The sequence below is a fragment of the Chiloscyllium punctatum genome, chromosome 7 (assembly GCF_047496795.1).
Source record: "Chiloscyllium punctatum isolate Juve2018m chromosome 7, sChiPun1.3, whole genome shotgun sequence".
In the NCBI taxonomy this organism is placed as follows: domain Eukaryota; kingdom Metazoa; phylum Chordata; class Chondrichthyes; order Orectolobiformes; family Hemiscylliidae; genus Chiloscyllium; species Chiloscyllium punctatum.
Window position 1 is genome coordinate 58,250,039 of NC_092745.1, and position 22,772 is coordinate 58,272,810.

A 22,772-nucleotide genomic window follows, 5' to 3' on the forward strand; every position below is an offset into this window, starting at 1 on the left:
GCCCCTCAAAGACAGGCTGCCTTGCCTATGTGTGGAGCTGCAGGAGACAGGAGAGATACTTAATGAGTACACTGCATCAGTGTTTACTGTGCAGAAGGACATGGAAGATACAGAATGTGGGGAAAGAGATGGTGACATCTTGAAAAATGTCCATATTACAGAGGTGCTGGTGATGGATGTCTTGAAACACACAAAAGTGGACAAATCCACAGGACCTGATCAGGTATACACTACATCTTTGTAGGAAGCTAGGGGAGTGATTGCTGGATCCCGTGCTGAGATGTTTGTATCATCGATAGTCACAGATAAGGTGCTGGAAGACTGGAGGTTGGCTAACATGGTGCCACTGTTTAAGAAATGTGATAAGGACAAGCCAGGGAATTATAGACCGGTGAGCCTGACGTCAGTGGTGGGCAAGTTGTCGGAGGGAATCCTGAGGGACAGGATGTACATGTATTTGGAAAGGCAAGGACTGATTAGGGATAGTCAACATGGCTTTGCGCGTGGGAAATCATGTTCACGAACTTGATTGAGTTTTTTGAAGAAGTAACAAAGAGGATTGATGAGAGCAAAGCAGGAGACATGATCTACATGGAGTTCAGTAAGGCGTTCAACAAGGTTCCTCATGGGAGACTGGTTAGCAAGGTTAGATCTCATGGAATACAAGGATAATTAACCATTTGGATACAGAACTAGCTTGAAGGTAGAAGACAGAGGGTGGTGCAGAGTTGCTTTTCACCTCGAGGCCTGTGACCAGTGGTGTGCCACAAGGATTAGTGCTGGGTCCACTGCTTTTTGTCATTTATAAAAATCATTTGGATGTGAGCATAAGAGGTCTAGTTGGTAAGTTTGCTGATGACACCAAAATTGGAGGTGTAGTGAACAGCAAAGAAGGTTAACTCAGTGTACAAAGGAAACTTGATGAAATGGGCCAATGGGCTGAGAAGTGGCAGATGGAGTTTAATTTAGATATATGCAAGGTGCTGCATTTTGGGAAAGCAAATCAGAGCAGGAGTTATGCACTCAATGATAATGTCATTGGGAGTGTTGCTGAACAAATAGACCTTGGAGTGCAGGTTCATACCTCTTTGGAAGTGGAGTCGCAGGTAGATTGGATAGTGAAGGCAGCGTTTAGTATACTTTTCTTTATTGGGCAGAGCATTGAGTACAGGAGTTGGGAGATCATGTTGCAGCTGAACAGTACATTGGCTTGGCCACTTTTGGAATATTCCGTGCAATTCTGGTCTCCTTCCTTTTGGAAGGATGTTGTGAAACTTGAAAGGATTCAGAAAAGATTCACAAGGACATTGCCAGGTTTGGAGGGTTTAAGCTATAGGGAGAGGATGAATAGGTGATGGCTGTTTTCCTGAGTGCGTAGGAGGCTGAGAGGTTACCTTATAGATGTTTATAAAATGAGGCGCTTGGATAGAGTAAACAGACAAGGTCTTTTCCCTGGGGTGGGGGAGTCCAGAAATAGAATGCATAGGTTTAGGGGGAGAGGGGAAAGATATAACAGGAACATAAAGGGTAACTTTTTCCAGACAGAGGGCAGTGTGTCTATGAATGAGCTGCCAGAGGAAGTGGTGGAGGCTCGTACAATTACAACATTTAAAAGTCATCTGGATGGGTACATGAATAGGAAAGGTTTAGAGGTATTTGGGCCAAGTGCTAGCAAATGGGATTAGATTAAGTTAGGATATCTGGTCAGCATAGACCAGTTGGACCGAAGGGTCTGTTTCCGTGTTGTACATCTCTATGGTAGCAGATATATGGGAACACCATGACCCCTAAGTTACCTTCCAATCCTGACTTGGAAATACATCACTGCTCTTTTAGTGTCACTGGATTGAAATTCTCAAACTCCCATCCCAACAGCTGTACCTACTGCAAATGAACTGCAACGGTTGAAGACAGCAGCTGACCACCACATCCTCAAAGGCAACTAGGAATGGACAATAAATATTGACCCAGCCAGCACCCAGTAAACAAAGAAACAAAATGTGGAAATTGGTAATGACTAGAAATTTGACTATGCACACTCAACAAAACATTTACAACTCTAGTTGAAGTAATTTTCTTTAAATCTCTGCACTGATAATTGTTCATTTGCTTCAACTGGGGAAATTACAAACTGCATGAATACAAACACAGCAAACACTTTCTTGCTAAGTATGATGAGGCTTAAAATTTGCCAAACTTCCTAATAATATTAGAAAATGCTCACTAACTGTTGTTATGAGCTTAAATATTTCTTTTGGTTTTCTTAGTGGAAAATATCAATTGTAAAACATGCTATTTAGAAAAAGAGCAGCGTTTATCGAGACAATATTCTAAATAAAGGTAAAGAAGGGGAATAAAAAGGATTAAATAAATGATAACTTAAAGTGTAACTTACTTGAGAATATTTTTATTTCCTGAGGTGGATCTATATCCATGCTCGTCAACTCTCCATAGCTCTGTCCCAGTTCCACCTCCAAGACTTTCTCATATCGAGCTGTTTGCAGCTCTTCTACTATCTCCATCTTTAGTGAGAGAAACAACTTTTAGTGTTGCAATGCAAAATGAAGCAAAAATTTCTGATAAAGCCATGAGACTGAATATCCATTTGAGGATTATCCATTCTTAAAACAAGGAGTACTTGTTATTTTTAGTGATCTTAAACATCAGATTTGAACTGCCATAAACAGAATTGCAATTATAAGTCCACGATCTAAAGATTTGTTCCTCAATTTCAGTCATTTGGAACACAAATTCCAAATAAACCAACATTCTTCACGTGGAAAAGGAAGTATAGTTTGCCAGTTACAGTTGCAAATACTGAACAGTTCAACAGGTTGTAATTCCATGATTCCAAGCAGAATACATCAATTGACAAGGGAATTCTCTGTATGAACAGCATTAGTCAACATATTTACCTCAAATGCAATCAATGATGTTTTAGCTAGGACTTAATACATATACAATTAGTTAAAACATTGATTTAATATGGGTCACCAATACTGAATTGCCTTTAGCCATTAAAACTAGCAATGTTTTATGGCCATTTTTAAAAAGTATATATGCACAATTGTAAAAATTTTTGTGAGCTGAAGTAAATTAAAACAAAAATCTCAACAGCTACTTTCCATGCTAATTGTATATGCCCAACCTTATACAATCCTATCAAAACAGAATTCATATAATCAGTTAATTGTTTCTGCAAAAATATTTACATATGTATTTAACAGTACGAATATTTCCAAGGCCTGTCCGAGATGGAGGGATTGATTGGGCTATCGTTGGCAGTCACATCTAATTAAGGGAGCTACATTGTACGTGAAATACATCAAGGGAATTTTTCAAAACAATACTTAATTTTCCCATTCATATGGGATAATTTGCTTTGTTAAATTGAAATCAACTTTCTTCAAAAACTGGATTGATTAAAATTATCAGACAAATTTGTAACCCCTCAATTTCCAGGGAACTTTTATTTTTATGTTATATCATAATGTGCAAATTATGCTGTAATATTGCACCACTGACATCATGAGTTGGCTGTACAAACTGTTTACTATTGATTACCTTTACTTTGCAGAGTAGGTCAGGCAGATCAGTTGCCTCTGTTCAGTAATTGAGAGGAAAGGAAGAGGATATCTTTGATACGTTGTCTGCATGAAATCAAATCTTTAAACACTGATCTTTATTAATATTCAAACTAACACTGACATTATACAACTACTTGGCAAATGTCATGAGTTTGGAATATTGTGTGGTTCTGCTCCCCACATGATAGAAAGAACGTGGAGGCTTTGGAGAGGGTGCAAGAGATTTACCAGGATGCTGCCTGAATTGGAATGTATTAGCTGAAAGGAAAAGGTGGACAAATTTGGATTGTTTTCACTTGAACATTGGAAGCTGAGGGGCTACCTGATAATTTTATTTAGTTTTAAAAGAGACACGGATAGGATGTCTGACTTTTTCCCAAGGTGGAAATACGAAATACAAGGCTTAAAGTCAGTTGGAGAAAGTTTGAAGGAGGTAGACGAGGCAAGTTTTATTTTAAGAGAGTCTTGGAGTCCTATAGCACAGAGACAGGACTTTTGACCCAAACTGGCCCATGCCAGCCAAAATGTCCATCCACACTAGCCCTACATCCTTCTAAACCTTTCCTATTGATGTACGTGTCCAAAAACCGTTGAAATATTGTTAATGTACCCACCTCAACCACATCCACTGGAAGCTCATTCAATATGTGCATCACCCGCTGTGTAAAAAGGTTGCTCCTCAGGTTCCATTTTATTCTTTCCCCTCAAACCTAAAATTGATGTCCTGTCATCTTGAATTCCCCAACCCTGGGAAAAAGACTGAGTGCAAACACCCTATCCATGCCTCTCATGATCTTATACACTTCTAGAAGATCCCCACTCAGTCTCCTACGCTCTAAAGAAAAAGGTCCTAGCTTGTCCAACCTCTCCCTATAACTCAGACCCTAGAGTCCTGGCAACATCCTTGTAAATTTCTTCTGCATTCTTTCCAGTTTAATCACATCCTTCCGATTAAAAGGTGACCAAAACTGAACACAATATCCAAGTGCAGTCTCACCAACGTTCTGTACAACATAACTTCTCAACCTCGATACTCAATGCCCTGACTGATCAAGGCCAGTGTGCCAAAAGCCTTCGTCACTGCCCTGTCTATCTGTAACTCCACTTTCAGAGAACTGTGCACTTGAACTCAGAGGTCCCTCTGTTCCAGATTGGTAGATGCCTGGAACGTGCTGACAGGGAAGATGATAGAAACATATCATAGCAACATTTAAGATGTATTTAGGCAGACACATGAACAGGCAGGGAGTAGAGAGGGATATGAATAATGTGCAGGGCAGGTGGCATTGGTTTAGAATGGCATCATGGTCAGCAGAGACATGGTGGGCCAAAGAGTCTGTTCCTATGCTGTACTCTTCTGGGTATCTATTACACATTAATACAAAATTATTACATTACATTTCAAGGCAAGAAAATTTAAAAACAAACTCAAACTTCAGTTTGTGAAAAAAGGGATTCCTTGGGAAGTTCAGAACATCTGTAATTTCGCACTAAGTAACTAACTACAGCTTGCAACATACTTGGGTCTATTCAAAACCAGAATCTGTCTATTGAGAAATCAGTTTTAAATAGAGTGTCAAATTTAGTAGAAGAGCAAAGCCAGCTATGAACTGTCTGCAGGATTTGCTCATAATTGCTTTTGGATTAATTGTAACGTGGTGATAGACTCCTTGTTTTTCAGATATGACCAAGCTATAAGTGACTGCGACATCTTCTCTGGGTTCATCCTTGAAAAGAGGTTAAAGAAAGATCATGGACTGTCCCAGAACTGGCAGTTAATATTGCCTTTATTGGTGATAAGGGAAAATGTAGCCGCACCATCTCTGGGCTACCTCAGCATGTTGGTTGTTGCCAGTTTGGAATGAATAGTCTTTGAAGCAGGCTGGGCCAAATTGCAGTGTTTGCCTCCACATGTCCAAACTTTCCTGCAATGGTTTCCCAATGGGCCGCAATGAAGGTCTTTGTCAGGGCCTTTTTAAGGGTGCTTATGTTGTTTTCACTGATAAACTTTCAGTCATTTGCTCTAAAACAGTTCCCTAAGGAAGATTTGCTGATGGAATGTGGGAGAACTGGACTGCCCGTGTAAATTGAAGTTTCTGGAAGATAATTGCCACGTTGCTGTGCCCAAAACAATGAAGACCCACATCACTCATAACTGTCTTGCCACTGAAATCTCATGGCAGACCTCAGGTGTCTTTGGTAGAAGCGTAGCACAGCTTTGATGTGGTGCACACACCAGAATCAGAATTCTGTGCCACACAACAGGGTTGAGTTTAATCTTACATCTCAACCTGATGCCATGCTGCTTCCAGACACTATCATGGAGTTTGTCTTGGGAAGAAATTGTTCTTTGGCTACACCAACCAATATCGCTGTCAATTGTGGCATCCATAGACAGAACATTGCCAAGATCGAAGAATTTCTCTACAACCTGAAGTTGGTGCCATCAACAGTTGTGTCTGGTGCTCCATCATGTGTGCTCAGTGCTGACTGAGACATAAAAAACAGTCTCTTTAAGCCTGAGAATATGAACAAAATTTTTGGCAGCACTCAGGCATTTGCTCACCATTAACCAAACATCCTTAGAGAGCACCTTCCAAAACCATGACTATTTCCATCTAGAAGGACAATGGCAGCAGACACGTGGGAATACCATCAACCGCAAGTTTCCCTCCAAGTTACTCACCATCCAGACTTAGAAATATATCACCATTTCCTTCATTATCACTGGGTCACAATCCTAGAATTCCTTCACTAACAGCGTTAAAGTTTACTTATAGCAGATGGCGTCCCATCACGACATTCTCAAGGGCAGCTAAGGATGGCTAATAAATGCTGGCCAGCCAGCAATGCCCACATCTCACAAGTGAAGAAAATAAATTCTGGCAATTTCCTTGCTGCTGGCAGCTAAGGCACAGTCATCTCCATACAGAGATTCTCCAATAACTGCTTCTGACTTCGGTGAAAGTATGCTGTTTGAAGAGAGTGAAGAGTTTTCTTGAACGGAACCTAATGCCAATAACTGCAGTTCTGTTCCTGATGGTTTCCTTATGCACTGCAGTAAGAGCAAGATTGAAGAGTTGAGGGAGCCTTGATACACCCTTGGTTTACAGAGTTGGTTACCACAAAGGCATCAGACATCTTGCCACAGGCCCAAATACTGTAGGATAGTATGGCTGAACATAAGTGCAAGGTTTTCACAGGGACCAGGTTGATTCTCACAGTCAAAAACTTTACTTAGCTCCAAGAGCAGGTCCCAATGTTACTTTCTCTATTTTTCTTGTCAATGGCTTGCTGTAAACACCATCTCAGTTGTCCCATTGGTTCACTTTGAACATGTGACTCCAAAAGGACATCTGCAAGGCTGTTTAGTTTAATACGATCCTGGAGTTGAAACATAGCACTTTTCATTTTATATAGAAGTTGCCATAGTCCTACCAGACCACAGAGCTGCTCTCTCATAAGCAAGAGATGTCTGGTGGTTGTTTAATTGGGTCACCGCACCTCATGAGAGGGGAAAGGTTGAGAATATGAGCCCTTCATGGTAACCTCAGCCAGTGCAAGAATTGAACCTATGTTCCTAGCAACACAGATCAACCACCCAGCCAACTGACCCCCTTGGACCAACCAGCAAAGTAAAGCGAGAGCTGAACATTCAAGCTGATCAAGGCTAAAATTAAAAACAAAAAAAAAAAGAGTACAATGAGATATAAGCACTTTTTAGCAAATTCATTAACAATGTGTTTATGGTCAAAATATTTTCTCTCTTCTCCTGGATATCAAGTTTCCTCTCTTAACTGGAGTACAACTATGAAATCTTTATTTTTGCGGATTACACAGCAGTGCACTATGAGTCTCAAGAACTACAAAAAACTTTAAATTTAATGTTCCAATTAATTTATATTGGTCTCATATCGCTGATTTAAACTGATATTGCTGTTGTGCTTTGAATTTACCAACAAGAAAACAGTACAGCTATACTTCAACTTGCATGCAAAAGCTGACTGAAAGAGGAAATGAAAGTAGCTATTACTAAGGGTCAAGGGTAAACTCCTCCAGTGACTAGTCATACCTGTCAGGAATATAGCTATTTATGATTATTGGAGGCCTATAATCACAGCCTATAAACATTGGTGCAAGAAGTATTCCTCAGCAAAGTGTCTCATGCTAAATATTATCCAACACTTACCAAGAATCTATCCTCCGTGGAAAGTGAGAAAAGGGGCTTTTTGCGGATAGTTGCATTCAGCTGCATTTACACTTATAAAAATGAACCAGCCCATGACAGCCTACCTCAGGTCCTGAATAAAATTAGAACTTGGTTGACAAGTGTCTGATAACATTCACGCAGGTGGACAGTGGAATTGCTTCACTGGTGGAGTGCAGCAATCCCACAGACACCTGGGAATCACTGGCCCAACACTGTTCAAAGTGGAGGAGCAGCATCTGAGAAGACATCGAGCACCTCGAGATTTGCCATCAGGAAAAAAAAATGGAAGCTGGGGAAAAACCAGCAAAGGCAACACACTGCCACAGCAATGCCCCACCAACCCCTTCCCGTGACCACCACCTGCCCCAAGTGTAACACTGACTGTGGTAGCAGCATTGGTCTGTACAAGCCATCTATGGACTCTCAGTGAGAGTGGAGGTGAGTCATCCTTGTCCGCGAGGGACTGCTGATCAATGAACATTCATTCAATGGCCTTGTGTAACCTGTGCAAGGCAATACAGAATCAATAATAGATCCAATTTATACTGCTTCCTCAATGTTGCAAATTCATAGACTACTTACCAATCATTAAAATCAGAAAGTTTGAATCATGATAACTCTTAACGCAAATCAGTGTACCTAAAAAAATTCAATGCATCTTGTACAGTAGTGCCACTTACTGTAAGGAAAAGAGAAATGAACTCAAGCAGTTTTATATTTTTCTCCATTTTAAAGAAAAATTGTAGGCAGGTCAACAATGGCTGAAGATCACTGACCTTGGGGACTTGAGAGAACAGAATTTTTTTTAACATGGCCGAGATTAGGTTGAAAAGAAGTGGAAACAGACCAAGTAATAATTGTAAAAGTTGTATTGCATTAATAACTATATTATGAATGGTTTATTACAATTTTTAAAAACATTTTTTGAAACCAATAAGACAAACGTATTTATAGATCAACTATATACTAAACAGCTTGCATCTATGGAAAGAACTTTAACCTTTTTGTAAAAAGTAACTATGCAGTGTAATTCAGATGCAAAGTTTCAATGCAGGAATAAACAAAATCTTTAAATAATTTCCAGGAAGTAAGTTCAGGACAGCACAGTAACAATTTAAAAAGTAAGTTTTGAAACAGCAACATCGAGCAAGCAGTATATCTTGAAGTTGTTGAATCTGGATTACCCTGTGCAGGTAATCCAAAACTGTAGTATGATGATCATTTTTTTTTGTCTATAGTTTGCTACATTAGGCTTTCAACTGTTTGTGTGACACGATTGGTCAGCAAGTTTGGCTATTAACTGGAAGGTTGGTGGTTTGAGACAACCCAGGGATGGCACAAGCGCTGCATTCACTTTTAGGGGTGGCAAGGTGGCTCAGTGGTTAGCACTGCTACCTCACAGAACCAGGGTCCCAGGTTCGATTCCAGCCTTGGATGACTGTCTGTGTGAAATTTGCACATTCTCCCAGTGTCTGCGTGGGTTTCCTCCAGTGCTCTGGTTTCCTCCCACAGTCCAAAGATGTGCAGGTCAGGTGAATTGGCCATGCTAAATTGCCCACAGTGTTAGGTGCATTAGTCAGAGGGAAATGGGTCTGGGTGGGTTACTCTTTGGAGGGTCAGTGTGGACTGGTTGGGCCGAAGGGCCTGTTTCCACACTTAGGGAATCTATTCTAATCTTAAAAAAAACTGAAATAAATGTCTTTGTACTGTACCTAAAATTTAGTGATCCATTCATGTAAAAAAATTTGAATAACAATAACCAAAGTTTCAACAGTACTTTATGAAAATAATCTTTTCTGTGGAGAGAACATAGAACAACACAGCGCAGTATAGGCCCTTGGGCCCTCGATGTTGCGCCGACCTGTGAACTAATCTAAACCCATCCACCTACACTATCGCATCATCATCCATGTGTTTATCCAAGGATTGGCTGAGTTAACTACATTGGCAGACAGGACATCCCATGCCCTTACCACTCTCTGAATAAAGAATCTGCCTCTGACATCTGTCTTACATTATTGATTCTACTGGTTTTACTGAAGATCTAGAAAGATCTGCAGTCATACTAATCATTGGATACTTTGTCAAAAAAAACCCACCTTTTGATCAGTATCCATATCCACATTATCTGGTAAAGTGGTAGATGAATTCAATCTTTGAGAATCCTTAAAGGATTAAAATATAGTAAAAACAGGATTAACTGGTACAATGTTTCAGTATAACCATCGTTAGCAAAGTGGTTTTTAACTTAAGCCGCATTTTTCTTCATAAATATGCTCACAAGTTCATTTACCTCTCTATTAGCTAATTATACAAGCAATATACTTGAATCTTTTACCAAATATCTAACATCTGTTGCACTAAATCATATTCTTTTGTATAATATACACTGAGCTCAGAAGAGCTACACAGTCACAAAAAAAGGCTGGAGTTTATAAATCTATTTGATATTATGGAAATCAATACAGTGAAAAACTAAATGCTAAATTGTAACAATAAGGTCAGTTGAATATTCTAGTCAACATCAGTCAATTAAAGGCAATTACAGTGACTTTTTAGTTACTTATAGAGAAGAAAATATTGATGATAAATATGAATGTGCTTAACTAGAAAGGGCTGTAAAAGAATCATTGGACACTAATGCATTTTGAAAAGCTATCTCATGTTAAGCATTTCAATTCATTTGCAGAAGTAGCATCACTGAGGATTATCATGATTTTCCAAATTAAATACTGTGGCTCAAGTGGCCTGCTAAATCGGGACATACTTTACTTATTTAAAAATCATTATAAACATTTGAATCCATCAATCAGATAAGGAAAGGAAATAAATTTCTATTACCGGTTGATGTGCAAACAGCACATGATCCTGCTCTTTCGGAGTAGATCTTGTTGCATTGTCTGAAGATTGACCTTTTGACTGAGCAGCACTTGAAGTTAATAACTTTTGAGAATTACTCTGTGACAAGGCATCAGTAGCATAGACCTTTTTAACAATTTTAAAACTATTAAATTTTTTAGCTTGTTTTGGAGTTCCAAATTCCTCAACTTTTTCACAGCTTGGTGATAATACTGCCACATCAGTTGTTGCAAAGAGTCCAGACTTCAGAGTTAAGTCCGAATCTGTGATTTCAAGCTGATGTTCTTGTGAATATCCTGATTCTCCTTTTCTTTCGCGAACCAATTTTGTCCTTTTAGGAACATTACAGGGCCTTAATGACTGTTCGTAATTCTTACCAATTGATTCAGAGCTTTTTTGCTCCTTAGAAATTATATTTGGGTTTTCAACCCCTGTGGATTTTGACTGATCACTGGATTTTCCCGAACTTTCGACTAAGTAAGATGCCGTTTTGACTGTGCTGGACTCATTGCCAGCCTGTTCCAATTTTTTAGATTTCTTTCTGCGTTCTCTCAAGCAATTAGATATTTTATTGCACCTCTCCCAAATAACAGATTCTGGAATTTTTGATCCTTCACTCAAATTTCCTGTATTTTTGACAGGTTTCAGGGGTGCGCTGGTTACTTTCCACACATCAAATAATTTTCCAGAGCTACTAGGCTTTTCCTGTAACTTCACAAGCATGTCAGATTTTTCTTTGGAGCTATCTAGTTCTTCAACATTTCTTAGAACTTCATGCGAATCCTTAACATTTTGTTTTAGATCTGAATAATTCGATTTCATATGCAGCTCTGAAGATTTTGCCTGTTCTTTGGTTTCAATCATCTTCTCTCTTAATTCATCACTTGAAACAGGGAGTTTGCTTGTTCCGTGCAGAGAGTTAATTGTACAGTACTCATTTCTGTCCTTTGCATAATGATTTCCAGTAGCACCTTTAGCTTCTTGTAAATATATTTTGCTTATGTAGTCTTTAAAACCAGTTTGTAAGCATTCGAATGAAGAGCAACTTGCTTTTGCCTCCAACAATTTGAGATCTTCTTTCTCAGTTGATGGCACTGCTTTGTGTTGAAGTGCATGCCTGCAGAATTCAGAACATTGACATATCTTACACCATGACAATTCACCTGCACGATCTGTTGAGCAATAAGTAGGTTTTGTAGTTGTGGAAGTTTGGTGCTTCTCTCGGCTATTTTCTTCATGTGAACGTTTCTTGTGTTTTTTCTTTCGCTTTGATTTGCACTTGATTTTTTCAGGATATGAAGAGGATGTTGCCACTGAAAAAGCTGGCTCTTGAACAGGAGCATCCTTGAACTTCTCCAGTCTGATTTTATGCTTTTCCTTCAAATGTGACAGTCTAGGTAGATAAAAAAGAAAAAAAAATAAAGACCCTAACCACTGGATTACTTAACAGATGCTTCTAGTACTTAGCCAACAAAATGTTTGCAACACTAGAAAATGCAAGAGAACAAGATTAAGCCATTATCAAAATAACAAAGTAAAAGCAAAACAAAAAGTGCTGGAGAAACTCAGCAGGTCTGGCAGCATCTGTGGAGAGAAAAACAGAGTTAATGTCTTGACTCCAGTGACCCTCCATCAGAACTTTTGTTAATTTTAGTGCTCATTTGTTTCTTGAGCTTTTGTTTCTTAACTGTACAGAGTCACATGGAAAGACAAGCAGAAAGTCTTCTAAGTCATCACTCCAAATGTCAAGAGAAATTCAATAGCAGTCTGTCATTAGTAATGTAAGAAGCACATACTTTCTGTTATCATAACTACTCAGCCATTTTTTAATGTCACTATTTCACCATTACATTTTCTTGATTGGCTGTAAGTAATAGAGCCACAAAATCAGAAATGAAGTCAGATACATAAAAGTAGCTATAGATTATATGAATACACATAAACAGTGAGAAAATTGCTCATTAAAAACGACCGATAACTTCAGAAGACAATAAATCTGAACGAGAAATTTTCAAAACCTATTTAAATCTTGAAATCTAATGAGATCATTTGACAAATTTTAAAAAGCTGCCATTTACCACTCAGCTATCATAAAGGTTTTAAAAACTTTAAAACACATTTCACCAAAATGCATTGAATTTATTCATTTGATTATGATTTGTGCTTTTTAAAACCTTCACTAAAGCTTTTAATTAAAGACCCCAATTTCATCTTGAAGTATGTGCTTGGGCACAGAACGGAGGTTGTAAGCCAAAGGTAGCTGTGATAATTTCACTAGATATGCCAGTAGAATATAATAGTCATCCCAACTGTTGAAATATTTGTCATCAGCTTTCAACGAGTAGTCATGCTGTTATTTCTAGAAGTAATTGAGGCTGGAACAGACAGCAATCAATTGTAATCTTGTAAAAACTAAACATCAATTGTAGTGTCGCTTTATGTTTGAATTATAAATGCTGTCAGGAGAAAAGTAAAATTGTCCCACTGTTGACAAGTGTTTGAGAGGTTTGAAAAGAGCCAAATTTAAACTGGATGCAGGAAGGCTTGCAACTAAATTCTTAAGCTAAATAAAAAATGAAAGCACTGCGGATGCTGTAAATCAGAAACAAAAACAGAAGCTGCAGGAAAAGCTCAGTAGGTCTGGCAGCATCAGTGCAGAGAAATCAAGTGCATTGACCCCGCCACAGAACTCAGTCAGTTCTTAAGCAAGGGTCACCGGACCCAAACTGTTACCTCTGATTTTTCTTCAGATGGTGCCAGATCTGCTGAGCTTTTCCAGCAACTTCTGCTTTTGTTCACAAATTCTTAAGCTGCCCACCTGCAAACCAAACCTTTTAACAGAACCTGCTCTTCCGCCAAACCCAGGGCTCGATCTATAAGTTTCTTGTAAATATTTTTTACTTTCATTTCCGGCTTCCCTATCGTTTGTCCCATTACGTTTCTCTCCTCTGTGAACACATACATGCTTTATTAGAACATAGAAAAATACAGTATAGAACAGGCCCTTCAGTCCACGATGTTGTGCCGAGGATTATTCCTAATCTAAAATAAAATAACCTAACCTACGCACCCCCCAACTCACTGCTGTCCATGTGCATGTCCAGCAGTCGCTTAAATGTCCCTAATGACTCTGCTTCCACCACCACTTCTGACAATGCATTCCATGTATTCACAACTCTGCATTAAGAACCTATCATCTCTGACGTCTCCTCTATGCCTTCCTCCTAATATCTTAAAACTATGACCCCCTCGTGCCAGTAAATCCTGCCCTGGGAAAAGTCTCTGGTTATTGACTCGATCCAAGCCTCTCGTTACCTTGTATACCTCGATCAGGTCACCTCTCTTCCTCCTCCTCCCCAGACAGGAAGGTCCCAGCTTAGTCAACCTCTCTTTGTAAGACAAGCCCTCCTGTCTAGGCAGCATTCTGATAAACCTTCTTTGCACCCTCTCGAAAGCCTCTGTACCTTTCCTATGATAGGACGACCAGAACTAGACACAGTATTCCAAGTGTGGTCTCACCAGGGTCTTGTAGAGCTGCAGCAAAACCTCGCAATAAGGCTCTTAAAAGTGATCCCCCTGTTAATGAAAGCCAAAACATCATATGCTTTCTTAACAACCCTATCCACTTGGATGGCAAATTTGAGGGATCTATGTACTTGAACACCAAGATCCCTCTGTTCCTCCACACTGCCAAAATCTTGCCTTTAATCCTATATTCAGCATTCGAGTTCGACCTGCCAAAATGGATCACTACGCATTTATCCAGGTTGAACTCCATCTGCCATTTCTCAGCCCAGCTCTGCATCCTGTCTATGTTGTGCTGCAGCCTGCAATAGCCCTCGATACTATCAACGGCTCCTCCAACCTTGGTGTCATCGGCAAATTTACTAATCCACCCCTCAACCTCCTCATCCAAGTCATTTATAAAAACTACAAAGAGAAGAGGCCCTGCAGGACACCACTCACCACTGACCTCCAGGCAGAATACTTGCCATCTACAATCACTCTCTGCCTTCTGTCAGCCAACCAATTCTGAATCCAGATAGCCAAATCGCCCAGTATCCCATACTTCCTGACTCGATGAATGAGCCTACCATGGGGAACCTTATCAAATGTCTTGCTGAAGTCCATATACACCACATCCACTACTCGACCTATTTCGTCACCTCCTAAAAGAACTCAATAAAGATTTGAGAGGCATGACCTGCCCCTCACAAAGTCATGCTGACTGCCTTTAATCACTCTATACTTTTCCAAATAGTCACAAATCCTATCCCTCAGAATTCTTTCCAAAACCTGGCTGACCATAGATGCAAGACTGACTGGTCTGTAATTGCCAGGGATTTCCCTATTCCCCTTCTTGAAAAGAGGAACAACATTCACCTCCCTCCAATCTTCCAGTACGACTCCTGTGGAGAGTGAGGAAGCAAAGAGCTTCACCAGCGGCTTAGCAACCTCCTTTCTCGCTTCCCGGAGCAACTTTGCATAAATCTGGTCTGCCCTGGGGACTTATAAATCTTAATGTTTGCCAAAATTTCCAGCACATCAACTTCATCAATCTTAATCTGTTCAACCCTGTTTCCCAGCTCCTCAAAGTTCTCTCTCGTCAGAACTATGTCAAACCATGAAAAACACTTGTACTCAATTAAGTTGACATTAGATGTGTGTTACGTTCTGCTAGCTTGGTGCACTAGGCCACAGTTTGATCATATTCCTATTGCCTCCATCATATGCCTCTTCCTCATCTCAGGACTGTATCCAGTCACTATACATTTATCTGAAAATAGAGACATGATCCAAAAATATTCCAAATGCAAGTATGCTAAATTTCATGATCAGAACAATTTAAGTAATAGCCCTGATTGCAAATTTTTATGACAGTAAAAGTGATGATTGACAAATCAACTCTGATTGTCTGAAGCAATGCTGTAAATTTATTGCACCAAACACCCCACTGTCCTATGGCCGAACACTTCTTCAACTCCCCCTCCCGCTCCGCCAAGGACATGCAAGTCCTGGGCCGCCCCCACTGCCAAATCCTAGCCACCCATCGAGTCGAGGAAGAACACCTCATCTTCCACCTTGGGATCCTCCAACCACACAGAATCAATGTCATAGAGTCATCGAGATGTACAGCACAGAAACAGACCTTTTGGTCCAACAAGTCCATGCCAACCAGATACCCAAACCCAATCTAGTCCCACCTGGTCCATATCCCTCAAAACCCTTCCTATACATATATCCATTCAGATGCCTTTTAAATGTTGCAATTGTACCAGGCTCCACCACTTCCTCTGGCAACTCATTCCATACACGTACCACCCTCTGTGTGAAAAAGTTGCCCCGTAGGTCTCTTTTATATCTTTCCCCTCTCACCCTAAACCTATGCTCTCTAGTTCTGGACTCCCTCACTTCAGGGAAGAGGCTTTGTCTATTTATCCTATCCATGCACCTCATGATTTTATAAACCTGTATAATGTCACCCCCTCAGTCTCCGATGCTCCAGGGAAAAGAGTCATATCCTATTCAACCTCTCCTTATAGCTCAAATTCTCCAACCCTGGCAACATCATTGTAAATCCTTTCTGAACGCTTTCAAGTTTCACAACATCTTTCCAATATGAAGACGACCAGAATTGCACACAATATTCCAAAAGCAGCCTAACCAATGTCCTGTACAGCCACAACTGGACCTCAATACTCTGACCAATAAAGGAAAGCATACTAATTGCTTTCTTCACTATCCTACCTACCTGCAACTCAGAGGTAACCTTCTTCGCTGTCCACTACACTTCCAATTTTGGTGTCATCTGAAAACTTACTAACTCGACCTCTTATGCTCGCATCCAAATCAATGGCGTAAATGATGAAAAGAAGTGGACCCAGCACTGATCCTTATGGCATTCTACTGGTAACAGGCTTCCACCTTTCTTAAACAGTGGCACCACATTAGCCAACCTCCAGTCTTCCAGCACCTCACCTGTGATTTATCGATGATCCAAATATCTCAGCAAGATACCCAACAATCACTACCCTTGCTTCCCACAGAGTTCTAGGGCACTCCTGATCAGGTCCTGGGGATTTACTTATTTTTGTGCGTTTCAAGACATTGAGCACTTCCCCTCTGTAATATGGACATTTTTCAAGATGTCACCATCTCTTTTCCCTACATTGTATACCTTCCATTTCCTTCTCCACAGTAAACACTGATGCAAATTACTTCTTTAGTATCTCTCCCATTTCCCGCGGCTCCACACAAAGGCTGCCTTGCTGATTTTTGAGGGGCCCTATTCTCTAGTTACCCTTTTGTCCTTAATGTATTTGTAAAAACCTTTTGGATTCTCCGTAATTCTATTTGTCAAAGCTATCTAATGTCCTCTTTTTGCCCTCCTGATTTCCCTCTTAAGTATATTCTTGCTGCCTTTGTATTCTTCAAAGGATTCACTTGATCTATCCTGGCTATACCTTACATATGGTTCCTTCTGTTTCTTAACCAAACCCTCAATTTCTTTAGTCAGCCAGCATTCCCTACACCTGTCAGCTTTTCCTTTCACCCTAACAAGAGTATACTGTCTCTGGACTCACATTATCTCATTTCTGAAGGCATCCCATTTTCCAGTCATCCCTTTACCTGTGAACATCTGCCCCCAATCAGCTTTTGAAAGTTCTTGCCTAATACCATCAAATTTGGCCTTCCTCAAATTTCGAACTTCACCTTTTAGATGTGGTCTATCTTTTTCCATCACTATTTTAAAACTAATAGAATTATGGTCGCTGGCCCCAAAGTGCTCCCCCACTGACACCTCAGACACCTGCCCTGCCTTATTTCCCAAGAGTAGGTCAAGGTTTGCACCTTCTCCCATAGGTACACCCGCATACTGAATCAGAAAATTTTCTCGTACATACTTAACAAATTCCTCTCCATCTAAACCTGTAACACTATGCCAGTCCCAGTCTATGTTTGGAAAGTTAAAATCCCCTATCATAACCACCTGTTGTTCTTACAGATAACAAATCTCCTTACAAATTTGTTTCTCAATTTCCTTCTGACTATTAGGGGGTCTATAATACAATCCCAATAAGGTGATCATCCCTTTCTTATTTCTCAGTTCCACCCAAATAACTTCCCTGGATGTATTCCCGGGAATATCCTCCCTCAGTACAGCTGGAATCCTATCCCTGATCAAAAATGCCACTCCCCCTCCTCTCTCGCCTCCCTTTCTATCCTTCCTATAGCACTTTTAATCTGGAACATTAAGCTGCCAGTCCTGTCCATCCCTGAGCCACATTTCTGTAATCGCTATGATATTCCAGTCCCACGTTCCTAACCATGCCCTGGGTTCATCTGCCTTCCCTGTTAGGCCTCGTGCATTTAAGTAAATGCAGTTTATTTTAACAGTTCTACCTTGTTCTCTGCTTTGTCCCTGCTTGCCCTGACTGACTCACTTCTGTTCTCAACTGTACCAATCTCAGACTGATCTCTTTCCTCAAGATCTCCCGGGGTCCCACAATCCCCAACCTTACTAGTTTAAATCCTCCCAACCAGCTCTAGCAAATCTCCCTGCCAGTATTTTAGTCCCCTTCCAATTTAGGTGCAATCCATCCTTCTTGTGCAGGTTACTTCTACCCCAAAAGAGATACTAATGATCCAAAAATGTGAATCATTCTCCCATACACCAGCTCCTCAGCAAAGCATTCATCTGCTCTATCCTCCTATTGCTGCCCTCGCTAGCTCATAGCACTGGGAGTAATCCAGATATTACTACTCTCAAGGACCTCCTTTTTAAATTCCTGCCTAACTCACTTGTAATCTCCTTTCAGAATCTCAACCTTTTCCCTTCCTATGCTGTTGATTCCAATGTGTACAATGACATCCTGCTGGCCCCTCTCCCCCTTGAGAACATTCTGCATCCTTCGAGACATCCTTGATCCTGGCACCAGGGAAGCAACACATGATTCTGATTTTTTGCTGCTGATTACAGAAATGTCTGGCTGTAACTCAGACTAGAGAATCCTCTAACACAATTGATCTCTTGGAACCCATTGCATAAGAGCCAGTCTCAATACCAGAAACTTAGCTGTTCGAGCTATGTTCCCCTGAGAATCCATCACCCTCTACATTTTCCAAAACAGCATACTTGTTTGAAATGGGGATAGCCACAGAAGACTCCTGCACTACATGCCTACCTCTCTTAGCTTTCCTGGAGTTAACCCATCTATGTGACTGTATCTACGACTTTTCTCCCTTCCTATAACTGCCATCCATCACATCCCCTTGCTCTTGTAAATTCCTAATTGCCTCTGTCTCTTCAATTGATCTATTTGATCTGATAGGATTCACAACCAATCGCATTTAATGCAGATAAAATCCTCAGTAACATGTCAACTCTCCCTAAACTCCCACATCCGACAAGAGCATATCACTGTACTAAAGGCCATTTTTGCTTCTTTCAATCTCCAGACCCAGAAAATGGCACTGTCTTATTCTTTTAAAAAAAATCTGCTCCAGGTTAAATGAATACTTATGGCTCATATTTTAAGTCTAATCAACAGCCATATTTCAACAAAATATATAATCAAGAAAGAACCCATTCTACTCACAACTGCAGACTTACTGTAAGGCCACACTTAAAATATTCACTTATCTGTTTCTGTGCTGTGACCTCTCCCAAACAGGTTACTCCAAGATTAGTTGTGAATTTCACTGCTTGTTAATTTTCCCAAATGCACTGCGGTGTCCAGCAATACAGAGGAACCTTGATTATCCAAATACCAATTATCCGAAAATCAGATTATTCGAAGGAGATCTCGAAGTCCGATAGAAACATTACAAAGACGTGTTTCCAACAGTGATCGCGTCTTTTGTTTCCAGTGATTAAACAGGCACTGTCTCCAAATGACTGCCCTCCCACCCTCTCTCTCGCCCCACACTTTCCCTGGAGTTCTGCAGAGGGGTGTACCCTAACCTTGCCCCCATTTCCCCTCACCCCCCCCCCCCACTCTAGATAATCTGACCAGTATTGTCCTGTACAGAGCAGAGATGGAACCTGTCAAAACTGTGCAGTAAAAAGTTGTGTGTGTGGCTATGGCTGTGGCTGTGTGTGTGTATGTGCCATTTGGAGATTTACCCTACAAAGGCAGCAGCAGCAGTCTTATATTGGTGTCCAGTCCGGCTACTCCAGAGGGGTGCAGGGGCAGTGCTGGAGAGGGGGGGGGGGCAGGTTGGAGCGGGGGTTGGTGTTGGACGGGGTTGGGGAGCAGTGTTGGACAGGGTTGGGGGCGGGTGGTGTTGGGGGCGGGAGGGAGTGGTGTTGGACAGGACGGTGTTGGACGGGGCGGTTTCGGGGGACGGGGAAGTGTTGGACAGTTGAGGGGGCGGAGGCATGTGTTGAGGGCGGGGTCGCGCACTATGTGTGCTGCTGCAGTCTCCTGAAAGGGGGACAGACTTTAAAAACTCCGAGCCCCAGAGGAAAGGCATTTAATTGATTAACCAAATAATTGATTATCCAAACGAAATAGTGCCCGCCCATCACATTCGGACAATTGAGGATCCCCTATATATGAATTCAAATAGCAAAGGCAGTATAAGCATAGGTTCAATGCTGTGTCAGTTAGCAGTGTGGGTTTCTTTCTCTCTCGCAATCTTTCTCTCTCCTGCACTGATCTCACCATGTGCTTCCTTTGTCTGTTTCTCTCCCTTTTAAAAATGCTGTTGTTTTGACTTTTTTTTCCTCCGAAGTTCCAAAACAATGCAACAGCATATAAAACAGCAATTGCTGCTGCTGGAACTCAAGGAAATCACTTCCTACACCTAAAATACCTCAAAAAAAAAGAGCAGCCTGTTACAGCCAGAAATTTTCCCCTTCCTCCATTTCACCAGTTTCCTCATCTCCCATCCCCCCACCTCATCCCAGATCCAACTCACAAACTTGGCACCTACCTCTTGAACTGTCCTAGCTGTCCATCTTCCTTCCCACCTATCCGCTTCATCCTCCACTCTGACCTGTCACCATCACCCCCCACCTTCATCTACCTATTGCATTCACAGCTACCTTCCCCCCCCCCCCCCCAGCCCCACCCTCCCTCCCATTTATGTCTCAACCCCCCCCCCCCCCCCTCACCACCCACCGCCTCACATTCTGATGAAGGCTTATACTCAAAACATCGATTCTCCTGCTCCTTAGATGCTGCCTGACTGGCTTTGCTTTCCCAGCACCATACTTTTTGACTCTGAGCTCTAGCATCTGTAGTCCTCACTTTCTCCCAACGCTACAAATATCTAGTTATTACAGTGTTAAGTTTGCTAATGTCCGACTTAAGTTTCAGAAGAAACAGGTGATGGCTATTCAAAGCTAACCATACATAAGTGAGCTAAAAGGAGCTACTTGTGACAAAGTCAAACCAAGAGGCCTGGGTTCAACTTCCACCTGGTCTGTAGATGTGTAAAGACATTTCTGATCGGGTTAACTAGAAAACTAGGTTAAATTTTAAAAATAACAAACATAAGTGGGCTAATTAGGGCCCTCTTGTAGTGCAGTGGTAAAGCCCCTGCACACTTTTGGACTGTGGGAGGAAACTAGAGCACCCAGAAAACACCCATGTATACACGGGGAGAATGTGCAAACTCCACACAAAGCGAGGCTGGAACACAGGTTCCTAGCACTGTGAGGCAGCAGTACTAACCACCTATCCACCATGCTGCCCTGTTACAAGCTTAACTGATTATCTTAAGGTGATGCTTATTGTTGCTATTAACGTACTAATGATTGATGAGCAATTGCTGTCCAATTGCAGAATAACATTAGCAAGGCTGGTTTTGTTTTGTAAGTATGGTTGGTTCAGTGTGGTCTTTGCAAACAGCTAAAGGAACCTACCAATTGATTCAATCAGCCGATCACTAAGATACTTAAAACTCAGATTTGTACTGACACTGAAATTAATACACGACATTGCTCAATTGTGTGATAGCCATTGTGAGAAAAATTTGGACTGACAGCAGCTAGAATCTCTGTAAACAAAATGAATATGTTCAAGCCTTGTGCTTTTCTTGGATTACCCAAGAACTTGGAGAGCTTGAAGCTCCCCTGCCTGCTTTCTCCATGGCAATGCCCAAGAATCAGATCGAACATGCTGACCAATCAACCACCTTTTCTTTTGCATCTTGCAGAATGAATTATCGCGATTGTTCAGAGAGTACTTAGAGAAGGGAAGCATATTCTGATGAAGAAGAGGAATGACAATAAAGGGAGGTGGGCCTAGGAACGACTGTAGGGAGGAGAATTAGGATAATAAGGGGATAACAAGGATTACATAAATGAAAAATTACAAGAAGAAGAATTAATATGGCAATAAAGGGAAGGATACACGAGATAGAAAGGTTGTTAAACAGAAGGGATAGGAGAGGCTTTGGAAGTTAAGGGTCATGGCAACATCATAAGAAAGAGGATAAAATGGCAATGAGCAGGTGTGATTCTTGCAGCAAAGATGAACAGATACAATACAATACAGCACAGCAATAGGCCCTTCAGCCCACGAAGACTGCACTAATTCCTGTTCCTTAATTAGCGGTACTACTTATTGCCCATTTGCAGTTTCTATCTATATGCTTGCCTCCTGTTCATGTGCCTATCATGATACACCTTAAATGTTACTAATGTGCCTGCTGCCATCACCTCCACTCTCAGTGCCTGCCAGGCACCTACCAACCTCTCTGAAAAATATTCCCCACAATTATCACCTAAACATGCCCCCTCTCACCCTGAACTTGTGCCCTCTTGTCATTGACCTTTCTGCCCTGTGAAAAAGATTCTGACTATCCACCCTATGCTTCTCATAATTTTGTAGCTCTCTATCAGGTCACCCCTCAGCCTATGTCTTTCCAGTGAAAACATTCTGAGTTTATCCAACCTCTCCTCATAACTAAAATCCTCCAGACCAGGCAACATCCTGGTAAACCTTTGCTGCATCCTCCCCAAAGCATTCACATCCTTCAGAAAGTATGCCAATCAGAACTGCACACATTATTCTAAATGTGGCCTAACTAAAGTTTTATACAGCTGTAAGATAACTTGTCAACTTTTATATTTGATGCACAGCCGACGAAGGCAAGCATGCTGT

General features: G+C 41.0%; 1 protein-coding gene across 2 annotated transcripts in view; it reads right to left on the minus strand.

Annotated features, from left to right (window-relative positions):
- The window catches only part of swt1 (SWT1 RNA endoribonuclease homolog), a 133,739-nt gene that overhangs the window by 79,723 nt on the left and 31,244 nt on the right, over positions 1-22,772 (minus strand). The window contains exons 5-7 of one of the 2 annotated variants that reach the window (XM_072573648.1): positions 10,639-12,049; positions 9,897-9,962; positions 2,396-2,522 (exon numbers count right to left, since the gene is read on the minus strand). In XM_072573648.1, the coding sequence (XP_072429749.1) occupies positions 2,396-2,522; positions 9,897-9,962; positions 10,639-12,049 (1,604 nt within the window). The remainder of the gene's footprint in view (positions 1-2,395; positions 2,523-9,896; positions 9,963-10,638; positions 12,050-22,772) is intronic. The other variant, XM_072573649.1, reaches the window with a different exon arrangement.